Raw genomic sequence first — 25,068 nt, forward strand, 5'->3', positions numbered from 1 at the left:
TAGACCAGTGGCCCCCGAAAACGAAAGATTGAAGCGGGTGTTATATACCTTCTTCCACATACATACTGCACTTCTCTAGAGACTTTTGTCACAGGGTCATTTAAAAAATGACAGGCAGAGGAAGAGGCAGGCCCTTCCGCAGGGGTGGTAGGGGTAGGGCAGGAGCAACAGACTTGAGCCAAAGTAGCAAATTGCAGAAGGTGCGTGCGATTATGTCAAAGGACGCACCAGACTTGGTTGAGTGGCTCACTCAGCCTTACTCTTATGTACCCTCCTCATCCTCTCGATCTGCACCCTCTTCACTCTCTGCTATGTGCACCCCCAAAGACACTACCACCAACACCACCACCACCATATACCTTCTGCTTGAGTCACAGGAATTATTTTCTAATCCATATCAAGACATTTCTGATGTGCAGCCACTCTTGGCATTGTATCAGGAAGAGGAGGTAGCAACAACCGCCACTCAGCAGTCTGACGACAGTACCCAGATCAGCCCAAGGTGGAGGTTTGTCCCCGCTGTTGCTGCCTACTCCAAGATCTCTAATTATAGTGGTGGGGAAGGTGACGTTGATGACTTGTCTAGTGATGCCATGTGATGTGGGTGCCCACAAGAGAGGAAGAAGAGGGGAGTTCAGAGGAAGATGTGGACCAGCAGATAGGGAGGAGAAGCAGGAAGAACTTAGATTGCACAGGAGGGACAAAGCAGACTGCTAATGTATCAGGAGCGAGTCATCAACCATGTACGGTCACATCTGGCGCTCCCAGGATGCCGGCACATGGCTCTGCAATGTGGACTTTTTTTTAACGTGTCCGCTGTTGACAATAGCGTTGCCATCTGCAATCTTTGCAGTCAACACATAAGTCGCGGTAAGCCCAACACTATGGCCATGTTCAGCGGTAAGTGAATGTATCTCTGGCACACAGTGTCTGTGCCAAGATACATCTGACCACAGACACGTGGCCTAGCAAAAACGGGCAGGGAAGGTATATCACTATTACTGCCCACTGGGTGAACCTTCTGATGGCCGTCAAGCATGTAACCCGTGACACCTGTGTAGATTTGGTTTTACCGCCACGGATTGCATGCAGGCCTGGCTCTTCTTCTCCTCCTCCTCCATCCTCCTCCCTCTCATCCTTGGCTGACTCCTCCTTTTCTGCTGCTAGTGTCTCTTACACTGCATCACCCAAGCTCCCCAGAACCTATTTGACATGCCGGGGGAGACGTTGCCATGCTGTGCTGCGTCTGTTGTGCCTGGAAGCCAAGAGCCACACTGGCCCGGCACTCCTTTCAGCTTTACGTTCACAGGCAGATCAGTGACTAACACTGCTCAATTTGACAGTTGGTAAAGTGGTGTGTGACAAAGGTGCCAGCCATCTTAGTGCATTGAAACAGGGAAAAATTCTGCACGTGCCATGCATGGCACACGTCTTAAACTTGGTCAAGCAGCGATTCAGTGTCAAATACCCTTGGGTCCAGGACATCTTGCGGCAGGCAAGGAAAATCTTGGCCCATTTCAGAAGATCTTACATGGCCATGGCTCGCCTTGCTGACATTCAGCGGCGACACAATCTGTCAGTCAGACGTCTTATTTGCGATTGCCCGACGCGATGGAACTCAACCTTCTATATGCTTGATAGGCTGCTCCAGCAGAAACGTGCAGTTAACGTCTACCTGTATGAACTCTGCGGCAGAACAGGTTCTGGGGAGCTGGGGTTTTTTTCACCGCGCCAGTGGCTGCTCATGCTGCAGCCATTTGATGAGATCACCAAAACTGGTCAGTTGCAGCCATGGCCCCATCAGTGACATGGTACCTTATGCCTTCTTTATGGAGCTTGCGTTGCATCGTGCCATTGATCAAGCCATGGAGGAGCAGGAAGATGAGGAAGTCGCAATGCTGGATGAATTGAATGAATGGGGGGCTACTCTATCTGAGACAAGTCAACAACAGAAGTCTGAAGAGGAGTCAGAGGAGGATGGTGCCGGGGCAGATGAGGAGGAGCAAGAAGAGCATGCTTTAAACCTTTCTGGGATCCCTGTTGTTGTGCGTGGATGGGGAGAGGAGAAAGAGGAGGACAACATTATTCTGGATGATGAGCAGGAGCCTGGCCACCACATCGCTTCCAGTTTAGTGCAAATGGGGGCCTTCATGCTCCAGTGTTTTAACAGGGACCCCCGTATAAAAATCATAAGGGTCAAGGACCAGTACTGGGTGGCAACGTACTTAGACCCCCGGTACAAACACAAAAGAGGGCTGTCAGAATGGAGCACTTCCAGGCCTTGCTTCGAGAAATGCATTTTGCTTTTGTGTGCGCTGGCAGTGGAGCAATTCCCACTCCCAGAGAAAGAGTTGCGGGTACCAATCCAACAGAGCCTGCAAGAAGAGGGTGGTTTGAAGATGTGTTGGTGACTTCTGATATGAGGTCATTCTTTCAGCCGACCCATCGACAGGTGTTATCCGGATCCAGCATCAGGGAATGCCTAGACCGACAAGTGTCTGACTACATCAGGTTAACGGCCGATGTGGACGCTCTGAGGAGTGATGAACCCCTGGACTACTGGGTGGGCGGGCTTGACCTCTGGCCAGAGCTAGCCTAATTTGCAATGGAACTGTTGGCTTGCCCCTCGTCCAGTGTCCAGTCCGAAAGGACGTTCAGAGCAGCAGGCAGGATCATGACCGATAAGCGCACTCGCCTAGCTCACAACAGTGTCGACTACCTCACATTTCTAAAAATGAATGAGGCATGGATCTCGGAGGAATTTAACACACGTGACCAGTAGACCATGTATATCTCTATAAATGATTTATTTAATCGAGCACACAGACCTTTTTTCTACATTTGGCTCACTTCCTTATACAAAAAAAGCACACCATACTATATGCCCGTACCCTCCTGTTTGAAGAGGTTGAGCGGTGTCATATTTTTGGGGCCCAGCAGCGAGTTGCTGGTATCAGTGCTGATGTCAGTGCTCTCTATCTCATGCTGGTGTCAGAGCTCTATATCATGGTGCTGGTGTCAGTGCTCTATATCACAGTGCTGGTCTCAGTGCTCTCTATCACAGTGCTGCTGCCAGTGCTCTCTCACGGTGCTGGTGTGGTCTCAGTGCTCTCTATCTCGGTGCTCATGTCAGTGCTCTCTATCACGGTGCTGGTGCTGGTGTCAATGCTCTCTATCTCGGTGCTGGTGTCAGTGCTCTCTATTATGGTGCTGGTGTGGTGTCAGTGCTCTCTATCTCGGTGCTGGTGTGGTGTCAGTGCTCTCTATCACGGTGCTGGTGTCAGTGCTCTATATCACGGTGCTAGTGTCAGTGCACTCTAGGCATGGATCTCGGAGGAATTCAACACACGTGACCAGTAGACCATGTATATCTCTAAAAATTATTTATTTAATTGAGCACACAGACCTTTTTTCTACATTTGGCTCACTTCCTTGTACAAAAAAAGCACACCATACTATATGCCCGTACCCTCCTATTTGAAGAGGTTGAGCGGTGTCATATTTTTGGGGCCCAGCAGTGAGTTGCTTGTATCAGTGCTGCTGTCAGTGCTCTCTATCTCGTGCTGGTGTCAGTGCTCTATCTTGTGCTGGTGTCAGTGCTCTCTATCACGGTGCTGGTGTCAGTGCTCTCTATCACGGTGCTGGTGTCAGTGCTCTATATCACGGTGCTGGTGTCAGTGCTCTATATCTTGGTGCTGGTGTCAGTGCTCTATATCACAGTGCTGGCGTCTTTGCTGTTTGCAAACTTTCATCCGCGTTCACAGTTCGCATTCGCGAAACGTCCCGTCGGAAGTTCGTCCATCTCTAGTGAACAGATCTCCTTCATAGCAGAAGCTTCTTCCGCAGGCTCAGTCATGGCTGTTTGTACTGTTAGGTACCTGGGTGGTGAGCCTGACTTGGTGGAAGAAGACTTCTCTTACGACTCTGGTTCAGGGCCCACTGGAGTGAAGACAGTGGTCCCATGAGTGCAGCGAGGTAGGAGTGTCTGAGCTGGATGCAGCAGCTGATGCAGGCAGTGGAGATGGTCCTCCAGATGGCTGGAACTGCAGAAACTGGCAGAGGCTGGCAGAAGTTGGCAGAGCAGGAGGATGAACAGCAAGCCGGGTGGAAGAAGGCACAGGAACAGTGGCAGCAGATCCTGGATAGACTAAGCACACTTGGAACAAGCAGAGGGCTGGTCAGACAAGCCGGTCAGAGCAGATAGGCAATCGGGCAGTAATAGCAGGCAAAGGCAAGGTCATAGGCTAGCAAAGGTTCAGCATCAAATAGGCAGTGCATAAACAGGGTCAGGCAGGCGGGGATCGGGGCAGAAGAGATCAGCAGAGTCCGACATAAGTCGGGTCAGTGATAGCAATCAGATGAACAGGTAACAGGAGTCTCAGGTACAAGCTGCAGACAAACAGCACTGAACAAATGCAGCTGTAACTTTAAATAGGGCCACTGGTGCAAACCGCACTAGCGTGCACACGCATCCGTTGTGCATGCGAGTGCACTTGGGGTGCATACTGGCGCACACACGCGCCGATTCTTGGGTTGCATAATGGCGCACGAAGATTCACCAGCAAAGCGCGAGCAGAGCCCTGACAATAGCAAATTTAATCAGTTACATCAGCATCAGGTGCTTGATAGCTGCTGATCCAGGACTGAGTATTTTTTTATAAATGTGAGCCTATCAATGGAGTCTGTGTAGCTTGATTGCATATTGAGCAAGTTCTGGCCAGTGGTCCAACCTCAAGACCCATTAACCTAGTGGATGCTCGGAAAGGTCTCCAAGTCTGCTCTTGCCCCTAGATATTCCTGCCCCATATAATGCAGATGCTGATGATAGTTGCTGGAACCTATCAGAACTTGGCACTGAGGACTGAAAAATTGTTTAAAGGCATCAGTTAGCCGGCCACCTTCTCCACCGCTCTTCCTCTGACCGAACAAAGCCTCAGAAACAGATTGTCCAGCACCAGGATGGAAACCTCCCAGGGTCTGGAAATGCATTACACAAACTTTTATTTAAGACCTCCTGAAGATGTTTCATGCTCTGCTCCCTCCTACCCTTGTAACATGGATCAAGAAGGGTTGCCAGCCAGTAATGATCCCTCTCCTTAATACCACAAATCCTTGGGTCCTTTTGCAAACCTTGCAGAATCAGGGAGGCCATGCAACATACGTTTGCAGAAGCATTTGATTCTGAGTCCTCTGGGTCACTAATTATCACATTATCAGTAACTACCTCCTCCCAGCCATGTACAACTGGGTTTCTGGGGACTGAAAACCATCTGCTGAAGACTGCTGCATGTTATCCTCAACATCCATGCTGACACAATCCTCCTCCTCTTTTTCCTGTGTGTTTGGTGGGCCCACAGGAATGCTATCTGGAAAAAGGGGGCCTTGAAAGGAAAGGAAGTCTTTCTCTTTCTCCCGCTGTTCTGTCTCAAGTGACCTGTCCATGATTCCACAAAGCATGTGCTAGACTAGAGGGACAATGTCACTGATGCATGCATGCATGGTTGCTGCTCATCATCCTTGTGGCCTCCTAAAATGTTGACAGGACCATGCATGCATCCTTGATCAGTAGCCACTGGATGGTGAAAAGAAGCCAAGCTGCCCTGACCCTGTCCTGGTGCCATACTCATACAGGTACTCAATTTTCTGTATATATATATATATACATATATATATATATATATATATATATATATATATATATATATAAAATTCCAGTTATAAGTGCTAAAAGTGGAGCAATCATTAAGGGGGACACCTGGGACTCTGGGAAAGTGGGGGGACTCTGATAACCAAAGATGACCTTCCACAGAAAGAATACACTAAGTTCTGGTTTCCTATACTATCCTCTCCGAAGTCCACACACAAGTCTGACTTCTCCCATGACCCCCATCCCGGCGGTGTTCCACTGTTGATTCCTATCCAGACTCCAGACATGATATACAACAGGATGTCACAGGCTGTGGGCATGGTACAGGAGATCGGATGAGTACATAGAACTGATAGGCTCCCCCAACAAAGATGGCGTGGATCGATCCCACGCATGAGTGGATCACTGCACCCTATATAAGCAGAGAGGTGCACCAATATGGCCCCTCCAGATGACGTCCTGATGACGAAACACGTAGGGAGTGGCCATAGGACGTAACCTCTCCATAACAAACTACAGCGGATGGCGTGGTTTTCTTATATTGTGGTTTTTAATCTTTGCTACATGTGAGTAGTTTTATTTTCTAAATAAATTGTTCACGAAGACATACTACACCATGGATATTCTTCTCTTTTGTTGAACATATGAATGAGGCATTTATACCAGTGGATGAGAAATTAAACTCCCAGGGAAACACCAGAGTGGCACAGGGACGAATCTACCCCTGCAGGGGCAGGGTATCTGGTGAGCGCAATATCATTTATTTTCACAGAAAAGTGCACCGGGAGCTCTTTCCACCTTTGGAACAACTACAGAAAGTCTGCACAAGTCACTTTTTGAAAAAAACTTTTTGGGTCTATTTATATAGAAAAAAAATGTCACCTCCCTTGCTTTAGTTAGGCACATTACCATATGTATGCATCCTTGTACAGTCAACTGTTTATCATCTATTGATTATACAGTATATTAGAGGTATGCATGTATGTATAATGGTTGTTTATGGTTGCAAATAGGTCATTAGATATTGATCTTAGATACGTATCACTATCTACTACATTTTTCACATACTTTTAAAAAAAATGTTTTCTACTATTTGCAAGTACCCTTTCTAAGGATGGGAGGGACACACATTTTGATTCAGGGGATGCAACACTCTTAAATATAGTCACTGATTCACTTACTGTAATACCCAGTAAGCGGGGTGCACTCACGGCACAAATTAATTCAGAGGACACAGTGCCCTGTTAAATTAAATATTGTCACTGGGATTTTTCCATTGTAGTACACCATAGGAGGAGTATACCCACGGCACAAAGGAACATAATTAACAATTATAAAGGAGATGGCAGAGGCTGCAGGCATGGTACAAGAGAAGTCAGAGGCTGTGGGCATGGTACAGAAGGTGTCAAGATGGCAGAGGCAGTGGGCATGGTAAAGGAGATGTCAGAGGCTATGGGCATTTTACAGGAAATGTCAGAGGCTGTGCGCATTGTACAGAGGATGTCAAGATGGCAGAAGCTGTGGGCATGGTACAGGAGATGTCAGAGGCTGCAGGCATGGTCCAGGAGATGTCAGAGGCTGCAGGCATGGTACAGGAGATGTCAGGGGCTATGGGCATGGTACAGGAGACTTCAGAGGCTGTGGGAATGGTACAGGAGATGTCAGAGGATGCAGGCATGGTACAGAACATGTCAAGATGGCAGAAGCTGTGTGCATGGTACAGGAGATGTCAGAGGCTGCGGGAATGGAACAGGAGATGTCAGAGGCTGCGGGCATGTAATAAAAGATGTCAAGAAATTAGAGGCTGTGGTCATGGTACAGGAGATGTGAGAGGCTGTGGGCATGGTTAAGTACATGGAACAGGAGATGTCAGAGGCTGTGGGTATTGTACAGGAGATGTCTGAGGCTTCAAGCATGGTACAGGAGATGTCAAGGCTGGGGGCATGGTACAGAAGATGTCAGGATGGCAGAGGCTGCAGGCATGGTACAGGAAATGTCAAAAGCTGTGGGCATGGTACAGGAGAGGTAGGGGCTGTGGGCATGGTGCAAAAGATGTCAAGATGGCAGAGCCTCCAGACATGGTACTGGAGATGTCAGAGGCTGTGGGCATGGTACAGGAGATGTCAGAGGCTGTGGGCATGGTACAGGAGATGTCAGAGGCTGTGGGCATGGTACAGAACATGTCAAGATGCAGAGGCTGCGGGCATGGTACAGAAAATGTCAAGATGGCAGAGGCTGTGGGCATCGTATAGGAGATGATAGAGGCTGCGGGCATGGTACAGAAGATGTCAAGATGGCAGAGGCTGTGGGCATCGTATACGAGATGATAGAGGCTGCGGGCATGGTACAGGAGATGTCAGAGGCTGTGGGCATGGTACAGGAGATGTCAAGGCTGTGGGCATGGTACAGAATATGTCAAGATGGCAGAGGCTGCGGGCATGGTACAGGAAATTTCAGAGGCTATGGGCATGGTACAGAAGATGTCAAGATGTCAGAGGTTGTCGGCATGGTACAGGAGATGTCAGAGGCTGTGAGCATGGTGCAGATGTCAAGATGTCAGAGGCTGTGGACATGGTACTGGAGATGTCAGAGGCTGTGGGCATGGTAAAGGAGATGTCAGAGGCTGTGGGCATGGTAAAGGAGATGTCAGAGGCTGTGGGCATGGTACAGGAGATGTCAAGATGGCAGAGGCTGTGGGCATGGTACAGAAGTTGTCAGAGGCTGTGGGCATGGTAAAGCAGATGTCAGAGTCTGTGGGCATGGTACAGACTACATCAAGATGGCAGAGGCTGTGGGCATGGTACAGGAAATGTCAGAGGCTGTGGGCATGGTACAGAAGATGTCAGAGGCTGCAGGCATGGTACAGGAAATGTCAGAGGCTGTGGGTATGGTAAAGCAGATGTCAGAGGCTGTGGGCATGGTAAAGGAGATGTCAGAGGCTGTGGGCATGGTACAGGAGATGTCAAGATGGCAGAGGCTGTGGGCATGGTACAGAAGTTGTCAGAGGCTGTGGGCATGGTAAAGCAGATGTCAGAGTCTGTGGGCATGGTACAGACTACATCAAGATGGCAGAGGCTGTGGGCATGGTACAGGAAATGTCAGAGGCTGTGGGCATGGTACAGAAGATGTCAGAGGCTGCAGGCATGGTACAGGAAATGTCAGAGGCTGTGGGTATGGTAAAGCAGATGTCAGAGGCTGTGGGCATGGTACAGACTATGTCAAAATGGCAGAGGCTGTGGTCATGGTACAGGAGATGTCAAGAAGGCAGAGGCTGTGGGCATAGTACAGAAGATGTCAGAGGCTGTGGGCATGGTACAGGAAATATTGGAGGCTGTGGGCATGGTGCAGAATATATCAAGATGGCAGAGGCTGCAGGCATAGTAAAGGAGATATCAGAGGCTGTGGGCATGGTGCAGAAGATGTCAAGTTGGCAGAGGCTGCGGGCATAGTACTGGAGATGTCAGAGGCTGCGGGCATGGTACAGGAGATGGCAGAGGCTGTGGGCATGGTACAGGAGATATAGAAAAAAGAGAACATTAGTCCGCTAAGAGCAAGATAACAAGGGGTTACTAATGGCAACAATAAATAGATCTAAATTAATTGATTCCAGTTTAAATAACAAACCAATTTTATTAAAGTATCAAAAATAGAAAAATCCTGTGCAGTTCATAAAAATAATGGTTCTCAATCTAATATAATTAATTGTGTACGCACAGACAATAAGACAAACAGGACATACATAAAACAACACAAAACACTACTTGGGTCCGGACAAATTGCTTTAGTCCATTGCAACCCACGTATTAGATTACCTAATGAATATTACAGGGTCAAAGTTCCCTATTTCTTCCAATAACTAAACGGTTAATCAATGAACTAAATCAATATTGAGTGGGGGAAGGGAGAGAGGGGTTGAGGTAGATAGCTGAAAAATGATGTGTTCAATTAAGACAAATCCTATCTGTAGTTAGTGCTAATAATATTGCTATGATGTCACATGTCTCCATCCCTTGGTGCTGGAAAGGTTAAACAATGTACAATAGTGTAACGATAGAAAAAGCCAATGCACAGTAGGAAATCCCGTCCAATCCGTGGCATTTAATTGTAACAGCCTTCTATTTAATCACTTCACCACACTTCCAATGCATATTCCAAAGCTGCCGGCTGACATGTCAAGGCTGTGGGCATAGTACAGAAGATGTCAAGATGTCAGAGGCTATGGGCATGGTACGAGAAATGTCAGAGGCTGTGGGCATGGTACAGAAGATGTAAGAGGCTGTGGGCATGGTACAGGAGATGTCGGAGGCTGTGGGCATGGTGCAGAAGATGTCAGTATGGCAGAGGCTGTGGGCATGATACAGGAGATGTCAGAGGCAGTGGCATGGTACAGAAGATGTCAAGATAGCAGAGGCTTTGGGCATAGTACAGGAGATGTCAGAGGCTGTGGGCATGGTACAGAAGATGTCAAGATGGGAGAGGCTTTGGGCATAGTACTGGAGATGTCAGAGGCTGTGGGCATGGTACAGGAGATTTTAGAGGCTGTGGGCATGGTATAGCATATGACAGAGGCTGTGGGCATGGTACAGGAGATGTCATAAGCTGCGGGCATGGTACAGGAGATGTAGGGGCTGTTGGCATGGTGCAAAAGATGTCAAGATGGCAGACCCTGCGGGCATGGTACTGGAGATGTCAGAGGCTGTGGTCGTGGTACAGGAGATGTCAAAGGCTGTGGGCATGGTACAAAAGATGTCAAGGCTGTGGGGATGGTACAGGAGATGTCAGGATGGCAGAGGCTGCGGGCATGGTACAGGAAATGTCAGAGGCTGTGGGCATGGTACAGAAGATGTCATAGGCTGCGGGCATGGTACAGGAGATGTAGGGGCTTTGGGCATGGTACAGAAGATGTCAATATGGCAGAGGCTGTGGGCATGGTACAAAAGATGTCAATATGGCAGAGACTGTGGGCATGGTACAGAAGATGTCATAGGCTGCGGGCATGGTACAGGAGATGTAGAGGCTGCGGGCATGGTACAGGACATGTCAGAAGCTATGGGCATGGTACAGGAGATATAGAAAAAAGAGAACTTTAGCCCGCTAAGAGCAGGCTAACAAGGGGTTTCTAATGGCAACAATAAATAGATCTAAATGAATTGATTCCAGTTTGAATAACAACCAATTTTATTAAAGTATCAAAAATAGAAAAAAAAACGTGTGCAGTTCATAAAAGTAATGGTTCTCAATCTAATATAATTAATTGTGTACCCACAGACAATAAGACAAACAGGACATACATAAAACACAAAACACTACTCAGGTCCGGACAAATTGCTTTAGTCCATTGCAACCCATGTATTAGATTACCTACTGAATATTACAGGGTTAAAATTCCCTATTTCTTTCAATAACTAAACGGTTAATCAATGAACTAAATCGATATTGAGTGGGGGAAGGGAGAGAGGGAATGAGGTAGATAGCTGAAAAATGACGTGTTCAATTCAGACAAATCTTATCTGTAGTTAGTGCTAATAATATTGCTATGATAGTCACATGTCTCCATCCCTTGGTGCTGGAAAGGTTAAACAATCTACAATAGTGTAACAATAGAAAAAGCCAATGCACAGTAGGAAATCCCATCCAATCCGTGGCATTTAATTGTAACATCCTTCTATTTAATCACTTCACCACAATTCCAATGCACATTCCAAAGCGGCAGGCCGACTTATAATGTTTCAACAACTGGCAACGAGTTATCTCCTTTGTTTATTTAGGCAGACAAAGTAGCAAGGCAGAATGACATTACTAGTCTCTGATGTGAATAAACAGATAAGATTATCAGCTGCTATTTTAAAAGGAAACTCAAGTCAGATGCTGGTCAGTGAGTGTTAATATGTATATCAGCACCGCAGTCACCCGAGAATCACGGTGTAGGCATCCACTGCAGTATCCGTCTGTAAATCACCTGGCTGCCTTTCAGCTGGTATCCCGTATGTTGGAAAGTAAAGTAGATCATCTCCAGTCATATATCTGCCAAAGATAGTAGGACAAACCCCCAAAAATTCTTCAGATATATTAATAGTAAAAAAGGTCAGGTCTGAGCATGTAGCCCCTTTACACAATAATCTGGAGTGGTTGACTGGGGACAAAGAGAAGGCTAACTTATTAAATACTTTCTTCAGCTCTGTGTATACAAAGGAGCATGGAGGAGCTCATGTCTATAATGGGGGTGGTGGTGACACAACCCCAAATCCACAATGGCTCAAAAGTGATATGGTCCAGAAATATTTGGACAGAATAAAGGTAGGTAAAGCACCTGGACCTGATGGCATCCACCCACGGATCCTAAAAGAATTGAGCTCTGTAATTTCAAAGCCATTGTATCAAATTTTTAGGGACTCATTAATGACAGGAATAGTAACACTGGATTGGTGCAGGGCCATTGTGGTGCCTATATTTAAAAAGGGAACAAAGTCTTTACCAAGTAACTATAGACCTGTTAGCTTAAGTTCTATAGTTGTGAAGATACTGGAGAGATTAATAAAAGACCACATAGACGAGTTCTTGCAGGAAAAAAATATTTTAAGCAACAGACAGCATGGATTCATGAAAGACAGAAGTTGTCAGACAAACCTGATTTCTTTTTATGAAGAGGTAAGTAAAACCTTGGACAGAGGGGTGGCGGTGGATGGGGTATACTTGGACAGAGGGGTGGCGGTGGATGGGGTATAGTTGGACAGAGGGTGGCGGTGGACGTGGTATACTCGGACAGAAGGGGGCGGTGGACGTGGTATACTTGGATTTTGCAAAAGCGTTTGATACAGTTCCGCACACACGGCTCATGTGTAAGGTAAAGTCTACAGGTTTGGAAATATCAGCTTGTAAATGGATAGAAAACTGGCTAAAAGACAGAATTCAGAGAGTAGTGGCTATTGATTCTTACTCTGAATAGTCTAAAGTTATCAGTGGTGTACCCCAAGGTTCAGTGCTGGGACCCTTACTTTTTAATATCTTTATAAATGATATTGGGTCTGGGATCAAAAGTAACATTTCCGTCTTTGCAGATGACATGCAGTGCAATAACCTCCTTAAAGGATGTCTCCAATTTACAAGCCAACCTCAATGCTCTGTCTAATTGGGCGACTATGTGGCAGATGAGGTTTAATGTTGAGAAATTTAAAGTTATGCACTTGGGGGCTAAGAATATGCATCATACATGCTAGGGGGAGTACAACTGGGGGAATCCATAGTGGAGAAGGATCTGGGGGTTTTGGTAGATCATAAGCTCAATAATAGCATGCAATGCCAAGCTGCGGTTTCCAAAGCGAGCAAAGTCCTTTCCTGTATTAAGAGAGGTATGTACTCCAGAGAGAGAGATATCATTTTGCCCCTGTACAAATCATTAGTAAGACCTCATCTGGAAAATGCAATTCAGTTTTGGGCACCAGTTCTCAAAAAGGATATCAGGGAACTGGAGAAAGTGCAGAGAAGGACAACCAAACTGATAAGAGGCATGGAGGAGATCAGCTATGAGGAAAGATTAGAGGAACTGAATTTATTCCCTCTTGAGAAGAGGAGATTAAGGGGGATATAATCAACATGTACAAATATATAAGGGGTCTGTTAAGGACGTCTGGTATTGAGTCTGACTTGGTGGAAGGGGATCTCTCTTACGGCTCTGGTTCCGGTCTCTCTGGGATGGGGACAGGGAGACTGGAGCACAGCGGGGTAGAAGAGTCCAGCCGGGTGCAGCAACAGGTGCCGGGTAGGTGAGGATCCTTTGGAGCAGGAACTCCCTGTAGTATGGAAGTAGCAAGGAGGAGACTGCAGACTGTGGAATCAGGATGGAATGGATCCTCTGGATGAGAAGGTATCAGACACAGGAGCAGGCAGGAATCAGCAGAGGTATCAGGTACAAGCAGGTGGTTCGGCAACAGGAAAACAGTCCAAGAAAGGTCAAACAAGCCGGGGTCGGAGCAGGAGAGGTCAACAAGGTCAGACGGAGCCGGGTCAGGTATCAGGTAGGTAGCAGGCAGATAACAGGTAACTTCAGGCACAAGCTGCAGACGAGACAGCACAGAACCACAGCAACTGTGTCCTTAAAAAGGGGTATTGGTGCCAATCGAGCTAACGTTCGCCCGTGCGTGCGTGTACTGCGCGCACATACGACCGTCGTGCACCCGCGCGCATCGGAAGGCGCTCGTGCCCACGACGACCCGCGACACGAACGCGTGTGCGCGCACGGAGAGCCGGTCGCATAGAACGGACGGATTCCTGACAGGGTCCATATAGTGAACTTGGTGTTGAGTTATTCACTTTACAGTGAACAAAGAGGACAAGGGGGCACTCTTTACGTCTAGAGGAAAAGAGATTTCATCTCCAAATACGGAAAGGTTTCTTTACAGTAAGATCTGTGAAAATGTGGAATAGACTCCCTGCAGAGGTGGTTATGGCCAGCTCAGTGGATTGCTTTAAGAAGGGACTGGATTATTTCCTAAGTGTACATAATATAACTGGGTACTGACATTTATAGGTAAAGTTGATCCGGGGAAAATCCGATTGCCTCCCGGGGGATCAGGAAGGAATTTTTCCCCCTGCTTTAGCAAATTGGATCATGCTCTGCTGGGGTTTTTTGCCTTCCTCTGGATCAACTGTGGTTATAGAATTGGGTATATGGGATTGTATGATATTATTATTATTATTTTTTGTGGTTGAACTGGATGGACATGTGTCTTTTTTCAATCTGACTAACTATGTAACTATATTTGCCGATAGTATCACACTGACACTGTATCTCATGCAGTGTCAGTGTGATACTATCGGCATATTTTGGCAGATATATGACTGGAGGCGATCTACTTTACTTTCCAACATTGACTAAAATTGAGTTTATTGAAAAAGTAGGAATATATATTTGTTTCTATATTTTTTGTCTTTTTTTCATTTATATTGCAAAAAATAAAATTCCCAGAGCTGATAAAACACCACCAAAATAAAGCTCTATTTGTAGGAAAAAAAGGACACAAATGTTGTTTATATACAGCATTGCATGACTGCGCAATCACCAGATAAAGCAGCGCAGTGCCAAATTGTAAAAAGTGCTCTGGTCATTAAGGGGGTAAAACCTTCCGGGGCTGAAGTGGTTAAGGTAAAAAACCTTCATCCTTTACATCCTCTGTAATAATTCCTGTAACATCCTAGTATATGATCTATATTTATGGAGATGATATCTGATTGGTGGAGACACTAAAGAATGGGGGATGGAAGAATAAAGTGCTTTAATGTTAAGTGTCCCCCATGTGAATGTAGAATCCCATTGTAAATGTGGAATATCCACCAATATAGTACTTGTATCTCTAATATATCCCAGAAGTCTCAGCACTAAAGGCTGGAAATGTATATCCACCCCTCCCCCTACATTCTCTATAAGGGATCCTATTCCTGCCACAATCCGGTGACCTTCAATGGGAAGTCCTGATTGGTGGACTTTAGGAAGGTGATGGAATATTGGGGTCACTGGGGGATCCACATCAGAAATTCTGCTGTTTTATTTTATAACCCCCCCAGATCCTTTCCTTTATCTATCAATTTCAGAAGCCCCTGTATGAGACACTGTGTGAGGTCCTGCTTAACAACCGGGTACATAAGGGGGTGACTGAGCTGTCACAGCGCCCCCTCTTTATACTGTGTAGACATAAGTACTACAACAGCTTCACCTTTATCAGCTTCCCTAATAACAAGATCTTTCCTCTGTATAACATTCTGTATATCCTGATATTCCGCTCTAGTGATGTTATGTTACTTTTCACTAAATGGGAATAATTCCTCATATTCATCTTATAATATAATATCATGTGTCTGGATTTGTCTCTACAGGTTGAATGGATGTGGTGTGACTTCCTCCGGCTGGGATGATCTCCGATCCATTCTTATCAATAATCGATCCCTCACCATACTGAATTTATCAGAGAATAATCTGGAAGACTCTGGAATAAAACTTCTATGTGAGACGCTCAGAGATCCTGGCTGTACTCTGCAGAGTCTGAGGTGAGAATTATCCTATAAATGATATAATATTCTGCAGGATTCTGGTATAAATCTTCTATGTGAGGGATCCAGACATATCACCTAGATGAAAGTTATACAAAGACAGACCTCTGATTGGCCGGTTACACTGGGAGGTCCCATCATAGTCCTTCAGGTCACTCACTGTTATTGGCTTCCATCCCCTCCCCCCTCCACTGACTATCAGAGATCAGACTTTGGCTGGGGTTACACTGGAGGTCACAGCAGGTCACAGCAGGGGGTCCGGTGCATCTCCATTCACCATTTCAGGTCCGATTTCTGTCTGAATTTTGGGCTGAATTCGGACCTGAAACAGAGCAGAAGACGCACAGGACTCCATATTCTCTTCATTCAGTGACCAATCATAGACAGATGGTCCTCAATTAGAATCTGGAAGGACAGAGCGAGTCTCTAGACCAGAAGAGACCCCTAGATGCCAATAAAATCCCCCCATCCTTGTAGATATAAAATTGTCACCTCACTGAGCCTCAAAGAGAAGTCCTAGTCATTTCATCTACAAGCCCAGCAGGGGACGAGGCCGATACAGGGAGAAGACCCCGAACTGTCTGCCAGACATTGATTTATATCAGAGATCAGAGGAATCTATTTTATCTCTCATACAGAATAAAATATTAGTTGCAGAGAGATGGAAATAATTGCCCCTGATTGTAGACATGTTGGGGTACATGTACATATAACATTGTATGTGTAGTGAGGATAGAATCCAGGAGAACCCCCAGAATGGTTCTATGGGGTCTGATCACACCAGACAAGCTCTGATTGGTCTTGTTGGGATCAGACTGACATGCCGGTGTTGGAAATCCAATCCTCATCCATCAGAACCATTCATGGTCCATTTAGCTCTGGTTCCTTCAGAACACAGGACCGGCTTGTGGGCTGGGCAGGGAACACCCCCCAGGGTTGATTGGCTGATGGCTAAACTCCACCCACATCCATAAATTGAGGATCCTGAGATATGGACGGGGTGATTCCCATGGTGCCGGTCTAACCGGTGAATAGCGGATGTTCCTGACATGTTCCTGTCACAGGATAATCCTCAGAAAAAGTTTATTTCTGTTTTATTCTCACAGCCAGACTGTGTCTGTCCTTTTGTCTTTGTTGTATTTTCTCTCATTCTTTATCTTTCTACATATTTTATACACTAAATAACAAACTAGTGTAGCTCTGCTCTATATTACACAGACAGACAACCTACCTGCAGACAGAGGTAAGTGTTACCACAACCCCAGTGTTACTATACGGATGTGTAACTATGTAACAACCCACCTAACCACCTGATCCTGATACTTCCAAATAATAATTACACAACAAAAATGATAATACAAAGCAAATACTACATAGAATATATGTCTGCTACTACCACAACCTCAGTGCTGGAACAATGTGCTGCACAATAATGAATTGCTATTAATACACTTTATACAGAAAACTAACAACTTTATCCCGGTAATTGTAGAAATGGAGTCGGTGAGGATTTCCTCTCAGTAGTGCCACATCCAAAAACTTGTTAGAAGCAAAATAAATACCCCTAAGGGGGGCTTTTATGGCACTTGTATATATAAAGTGGTGCTCTGGAGAAATGTGACTTTGTAGATAAATCTCCCCCTATAATCCTCATGATTCATGTATTCTAGTAAAGGTTACGCTGTAATCCAAGGGCCGCTTTCTATTTTTGCAGCATTGATTTCTTACTTCTGTAAGTCCCAGCAGGCCGACGCCATCTCATGTGTGGGCATCTGAAGCCAGACTGTATGTCTTCCTGTATTCCATGGTTACCCAGCATGCACCTCCAGATCTCACACATGCTCAGAGCAGCACGAGCCGTGTAATAGGTTGTAGGTCGGGTTTCCATAGCAACAGCAATGTCAGAGGAAGTTCCCGCCCCTTAGCTATGGAAACCTCCCCTCCCCCTCCAGGAAGCAGGAAGTTTATCTACATTTACAAAGATTATAAATCTAGAAATACAAAAATCTCCTGCAAAAGGAAATTACTTTATAAAAGATGATAATTGTAAATAATATCCCTTGTTTATGTGCAAATGTGTGTGTGTGTATAACATCTACACAGAAAGAGGGACATCGTTTACATTTAGCATTGTTTAAAAAGTAATTACCTTTTCCAGATGCTGCCCCATGATACTGCCACCACCAAAATTGCCCCATAACTGCCCCGGCCTATGGCACCATCAAAATTGCCCCATCATATTACCCCCATCAAAAATGCCCCATTGTATTGCCCCCACCAAAAATGCCCCTATTAAAATTGCCCAATTATACTGCCACCATCAAAATTTCCTCATCAAAATTGCTCCATCATATTGCCCCCATCCAAATTGCCTCACCATATTACCCCATGAAAACTGCCCCATCATATTGCCCCTTTAAAATTGCCCCATAATGCTGCTACCGTCAAAATTGTCCCATCAAAATCCCCCCATTATTATGCCACCATCAAAACTGCCCCATCAAACCTGCCTCATCATACTGTCACCATCAAAATTGCCCCATCATACTGCCACCATCAAAATTGCCCCATCAAATGTATCCCATCATACTGCCTCAATCAAAATTGCCCCAACATATTGCCCCATCAAAATTTCCTCATCCTATTGCCCCATCAAAATGACCCCCATCAAAACGGCCCCATCATACTGCCACCATCAAAATTGCCCCATAATATTGCCCCCATCATACAGCCACAATCAAAACTGCCCCATTCTATTGCCCCATCAAATTTGCCCCATCATACTGCCACCATCAAAATTGCCACAATAAAAATTGCCCCATCAAAACTTCCCCATCAAAATTTCCTCATTATACTGCCACCTTCAAAATTGCCCCCATCATACTGCCACCATCCATAAAAACTGCCCCATACTGTTGCCCCAATCACAATTGCCCCATAATACTGCCCCCATCAAAATTGCCCCAGCAAATTTCCCCATGAAATTGCCACAACAAAATTGCCCCATTATACCACCACCATCATATTGCCCCATCAAAACTACCCCATCATTTTGCCACCATCAAAATTGCCTTATATAGCCCCCATCAAAACTGTCCAATCATACTGCCACCATCAAAATTGACCCATCCTATTGCCCAATCAAAACTGCCCCCACCAAAATTGCCCCATCTTATTGCCCCATTATACTACCCCATCACAATTGCCCCATTATACTACCCCCATCAAAACTATCCCATCAAATTGCCCCCCATTGCCCCCATCAAAATTGCCCCATCATACTGCCACCACCAAAATTGCCCCCATCAAAACTGCCTCATCCTATTGCTCCATCAAATTGTCCCATCATATTGCCACCATCAAAACTGCCTCCTCCTATTGCCACCCTCGAAACTGCCCCATTATACTGCCACCATCAAAATTGCCCCATCATACTGCCGCCATCAAAATTGCCCCATTATACTTCCACCGTCAAAATTGCCACAATCAAAACTGCCTCATCCTATTGCCCCCTTAAAATTAGCCCATAAAATTGCCCCATCATATTGCCACAATCAAATCTCCCCCATCAAAATTGCCCCATCACATTTCCCCATCCTTTTGCCCCCATCAAAATTGCCCCATTATACTGCCAAATCAAATTCCCCCCATCAAAATTGCCCCATCACATTTCCCCATGAAATTGACTCAATAACAATTGCCCCAATATACTGCCACCATCAAAATTGCCCCACAAAAACTGCCCAATCATACTGCCACCATCAAAATTGTCCCATCCTATTGCCCCATCAAAATGACCCCATCATTTGCCCCCATGATACTGCCACTATCAAAATTGCCCCTTCCTATTTTCCCCATAACATGTTCCACCATCAAATCTGCCCCATCAAATTGCCTGATGAGGCTATACTGATTGGCACTGATATTGCGTCACTGGTGGACACTGATTGGTGCTAGTGATGGCCACTGATCAGCACTGCTAGGCTTTGCCTCTCTCTGCTCGGAATGATGTCCCTTCAACAGAAGTCGGGGATCGTTTTTTTCCCTTATGCTGCGTGAGAAGAAAATAAAGGATTACCGGTCCTCTATTTACATCACATGATCAGCTGCGATTGGCTGACAGCTGATCACATGGTAAGGGGCCGGGATCGACCCCTTACTCCAATCTGTGATCACCCAAGTCTCATTGATTTGGGTGATCACAGCGCATGCCGCGCGCTCCCTGCGGGGGGTGTGGCCAGCTTGTAAAGGGAGGACGTCTATTGACACCCTCCCAGCAAAGCAGATCCGCCCCGTACACATCATTCACCTATAGAGAAGATCTGAGGGGTGAAAACATTTGTATGTTACCAACAACATGGAATGTATAGAGATCTGTGTCCAAATATCACCAGAATCAGAGCATGACACCTTGTAATGTCCTTCACCCTAAGGGCCCTTCACACATGTGGGCCGTATGTCCGTATTTCATCCATCCGTTTGTGGGTGAGATACGGACATACATGCATCCCTATGGGGGATGTTCATCCGCAGACACCCGCTATTGTCCGCCTCCGCAATTGTCCGATTCTGCAGACGGAGGAAAATCCTATTTTTCTATCCATCTGCAGAGCGGATCTGATGAACACAGACAGACGGTCCGTCCTCATCCAATCCCCATAGAGGAGAGTGGAGAGCTGACAGGGCGGTCCCTGCACAGAGTGACCGCCCTGTCCACCGCCTGCTCAGCGGAGCGATCCCTACTGAGCAAGCGGATCATCACGGGGTGAATCATTACTGATCCGTCCCGTGTGAAAGGGGCCTAAGAGATACCAAAGTACCATTGCTGTGATTGGCTGGTGATACCACAACCCCAGTGCAGTGATTAGCTGGTGATACCACAACCCCAGTGCTGTGATTGGCTGGTGATGCCACAACTCCAGTGCTGTAAAATGAATGTATCTAGTTGGATATATAAGAGGAAAGTCCATATATCTGTGATCAATCTACCTCAATGATGGCGCCCCCTCCAGTGTGTCACTACAACATGAAGTGTGTTCAGAGTCCTCCACCTCCGTGCTGATGAAATGCCCCCTCAGGTATTGGCCCCATATACAATATAGGTGTCATGTGCTTGTCCCCCTCTGGGGGGCTCAATGGGCCCGGGGGACTTCCCACAAGATCAGCTGTCACAAGTGTGGGGTCCCTTATAGGGATCTGGTCCCTCCTGATTGGCTGGATATAGAACTCCAAATAAAATAAAAATGGCACCATTAGTGAAGTACGTCCTTCAAAACAATTGTCTCTTTATTTACAATAAATGGACTGACAACCAATAATATGTCAGCATATCCAGCAACCAATTGGGCAGTAGATAATATCGCTCACCAGCGCCACTTCCTGTTTCAGGTCCAGGCAGGAAATGACATCACCCGGCCCCACCCGAGGGCCGACTGTCCAATGATTGGTTGATCTGCTGACATATTATCATCACTTGTCAGTGTGTTTAGCGATCCTCATGGATTTTGCTGCACAGAGACGCATGTGAAGTAGAAATCCCATTATTTCCTATGTGGTCGGTTCCCATCGATGTGCCGCAGTTTAGTGTGAAAGGGAATCTATATGGAGCCATTCACACCTCCAATGTGTGCGTTACCACGTCACTACAATGTACCCGCAACAGTGTAACTCCACACTAAGACTTTTCAGGTGGGTGACAACTTACCTCCATTTCACAGGGAGGTCCCACCAATATTCCATCCAAATGTCCCAACATTTCATTCTCTAAGACCCCGCCCACTGATTATTCATTGGATGTGTCTACTTCTGCCCCTCCCTGCAAGAACATTTCACCTCTTTCCTGCTTCTCCCTCCAGTGTCAATGAATGTAATGGGACATTATGGAGCTGTGATGATCTTTGCTCTGTTATCTCCACAAACCGAACTCTGACCCATCTGTGGATAATATTGGGTGATGATGAGAAGATGTCGGAGTCAGAAGTGAGACGACGTTGTGAGGTCCTCCGGAATGCCGGCTTCTCTGTGGATAGACTGCAAAATCTGTTATATTGGAGGTAACACACATACTAAGTCTTAGAATGTGAATAGTAAAATGTAGACAACATAGGGTGGAGATGGGGGTGAGATGATGGGGTTGAAATGATGGAGATGAGACGATGGAGATGAGGTGATGGAGGTGAGGTGATGGGGGTGAGATGATGGGGATGAGATGATGGAGATGAGGTGATGGAGATGAGATGATGGAGATGAGGTGATGGGGGTGAGATGATGGGGGTGAGATGATGGGGGTGAGATGATGGGGGTGAGATGATGGGGATGAGATGATGGGGGTGAGATGATGGGGATGAGATGATGGGGATGAGGTGATGGGGATGAGGTGATGGAGATGAGATGATGGGGGTGAGATGATGGGGGTGAGATGATGGGGGTGAGATGATGGGGGTGAGATGATGGAGGTGAGATGATGGAGATGAGATGATGGGGGTGAGATGATGGGGGTGAGGTGATGGAGATGAGATGATGGAGATGAGATGATGGAGATGAGATGATGATGGAGATGAGATGATGATGGAGATGAGATGATGGGGTGGGACATTGTTGGGAGGTCTTCTGACACCCGGGCTGCTCTGTAATGAAGATGGAAGGACGGGTTTCAAACATTCTATACAATTTCTGTAGAGCCCATTGGAGGTCTCTGTAGTTATACAGATAATGAGAGAGATGATTGAGATTTCCTGTGCCAGTCACAGATTTCCCAGATGGAGAATTTATTCCTCATCCCAAGTTTTATCATTACAGATGGGGGATGGGAGAATCAGATCCACCAATAATAATCTTAGTCAGGTCCTACAATCTTCCACAAGGTTTTACCTTTACAGAAAAATACCCCCCATCCCCCGAGGTCCATCCAATGTGTCAGTATAACTGAGCCAATCAGATGTGTGTTCTCAGCCTGTACACATGACAGCCCAACACACCCAGCACACAGTCTGCTATCCCAATGGTTGGATGGAGATGAGTGTGTGGCCCCTGCCATGGTGAGGGCCCCTCACTTTTCCATCATTTCTTACAGAGCTCAGTATGAGCCCCTCCCCCTTCCATCATCACAGCAACATTTCCTCCTCTAACACTCTCATTTTATTATTCTATGAAGGGATGGAGGAGGCTGGGAAGTATCTATAAAGAGAAGAAGATAAGAAGATGGTGTGTGGGAGCCCCTCCCCTTCTCAGGTAATACACGGATCCGGATATGAAGAGAATGTCCGGAATGGATGATATCAGAGTAAAGTCACATCAACTCTCAGCTTTTATTTTCTCTTTCTGATCCTTAAATATAGAATTCCAGTAATAGTAATCTTTCTCTTCTTTTCCTCTTCTAAATGGCGTCATTTCTGCTCAGTATTGCCCACTTCCTGTGTTGTTGTGTGACCGGTGCCCCCTTCACACCACTGATCTTATAGGGGCACCCGCACATGCGCGCTCCCATCTATTGTACTACAAGCCTGCGGTGACACACTGGCTGCACCGCCCATCACATCACCGCTACAGCTCCGCCTCCATTGTCATCTGATTGGAGCCATGCCTCTGCCCCGCCTCCTCTCTATGAGTGACAGCAGCCCCCGCACTTTCAGAGCTGAGATGAGCACTGATAAGCAGCACTGATGGGCACTTATATGTGGCACTGATGGGCACTAATAGGCAGCACTGGTGGGCACAGACGGGTGGCATGGGTGGGCAGCACTGATGGGGGACATTGATGGGCATTGATCGACAGCAGTGATGGGCATTCATGGGCAGCACTGATAGGTGGCACTGATTGCCAGCACTGACTAGCATGGCTAATGGGCACTGATTGGTGGCACTTGTGGGCAGTTATGGGCACTGATTGCTGCTGCCTGGTGGGCACTGATAGCTGACATTGGTGGGCAATGGTTGACACTTTTTTCTTTATTATAATCAGTGCCCTGATTACATTCCTCGATGTCCCGCTGATCGGCTCTCCTCTCCTCACTCTCTGTCAGTGACACGTTGCCGTGGTAATTGCTGCGCGCCAGAGAGCGGCCGTTGTGGGACGCCACCATATGACGTCACCCCAGAACAAGAGCTGCACCGCCCCGCCGCCATCTGATGGAGGGCAGGTGACAAGAGGTTAAATTGAGGATTGACGCTCACAGAAATGTAAGAAAAAATTCTAAATAAAAAAGGGGAACACCGATGTCACATTCAGAGAAAAACTGCAGCTGACAATTTAAAAAAAGGGGACAGAAAAAAACAAACAAACACCCAGCAATCAAGAAAAAGGATATACAGCGTGTCACTACACCAACACACTACACTCACACACTATACTAATAGTATACTAACACTCTACACACACACTACACTATACTCACACACTATACTAATAGTATACTAACACTCTACACACACACTACACTATACTCACACACTATACTAATAGTATACTAACACTCTACACACACACTACACTATACTCACACACTAAACTAATAGTATACTAACACTCTACACTATACTCACACACTATACTAATAGTATACTAACACTCTACACACACACTACACTGACAGTATACTAACACTCTACACACACACACACACACACACACACACACACACACACACTACACTATACTCACACAGTATACTAACAGTATACTAATATTATACACACACACACACTACACTATACTCACACAGTATACTAACAGTATACTAATATTCTACACTATACTCACACAGTATACTAACAGTATACTAATATTCTACACACACACTACACTATTCTCACACACTATACTAACAGTATACTAATATTATACACACACACACACACACACACGACACTATACTAACAGTATACTCATATTCTACACACATACACACACTACACTAACAGTATACTAATATTCCACACACACTACACTATACTCAGACACTACACTGGCACTACGCTATACTCACACTATACTAACAGTATACTAATATTCTACACACACACACTACACTAACAGTATACTAATATTCTACACACACTACACTATACTCACACACTATACTAACAGTATACTAATATTCTACACTTACACTACACTATACTCACACACTACACCCACACACTATACTAACAGTATACTAATATTCTACACACACACACTACATTGTACTCACACACTATACTAACACTCTACACTCACACTACACTATACTGACACAAACTACTCACACACTATACTAATAATACACTAACACTCTACATTGACACTACACTATACTAACACTCTACACACACACACACACACACACACACACTACACTTTACTAACAGTATACGAATATTCTACACACACACTACAC

General features: G+C 45.9%; 1 protein-coding gene across 4 annotated transcripts in view; it reads left to right on the plus strand.

Annotated features, from left to right (window-relative positions):
- LOC143986525 (NACHT, LRR and PYD domains-containing protein 3-like) overlaps nt 1-25,068 on the plus strand; it is a 137,921-nt gene that overhangs the window by 107,441 nt on the left and 5,412 nt on the right. For all 4 annotated transcript variants that reach the window (XM_077484879.1, XM_077484878.1, XM_077484881.1 and 1 more), the window contains exons 7-9: nt 15,518-15,688; nt 21,547-21,744; nt 22,845-22,921. In XM_077484879.1, coding sequence (XP_077341005.1) covers nt 15,518-15,688; nt 21,547-21,744; nt 22,845-22,887 — 412 coding nt within the window. In that variant the 3' untranslated portion in view covers nt 22,888-22,921. The remainder of the gene's footprint in view (nt 1-15,517; nt 15,689-21,546; nt 21,745-22,844; nt 22,922-25,068) is intronic.

This window comes from Lithobates pipiens, unplaced genomic scaffold (assembly GCF_037356315.1).
Source record: "Lithobates pipiens isolate NorthernLeopardFrog02 unplaced genomic scaffold, aLitPip1_a1.2 Scaffold_167, whole genome shotgun sequence".
Lineage (NCBI taxonomy): Eukaryota > Metazoa > Chordata > Amphibia > Anura > Ranidae > Lithobates > Lithobates pipiens.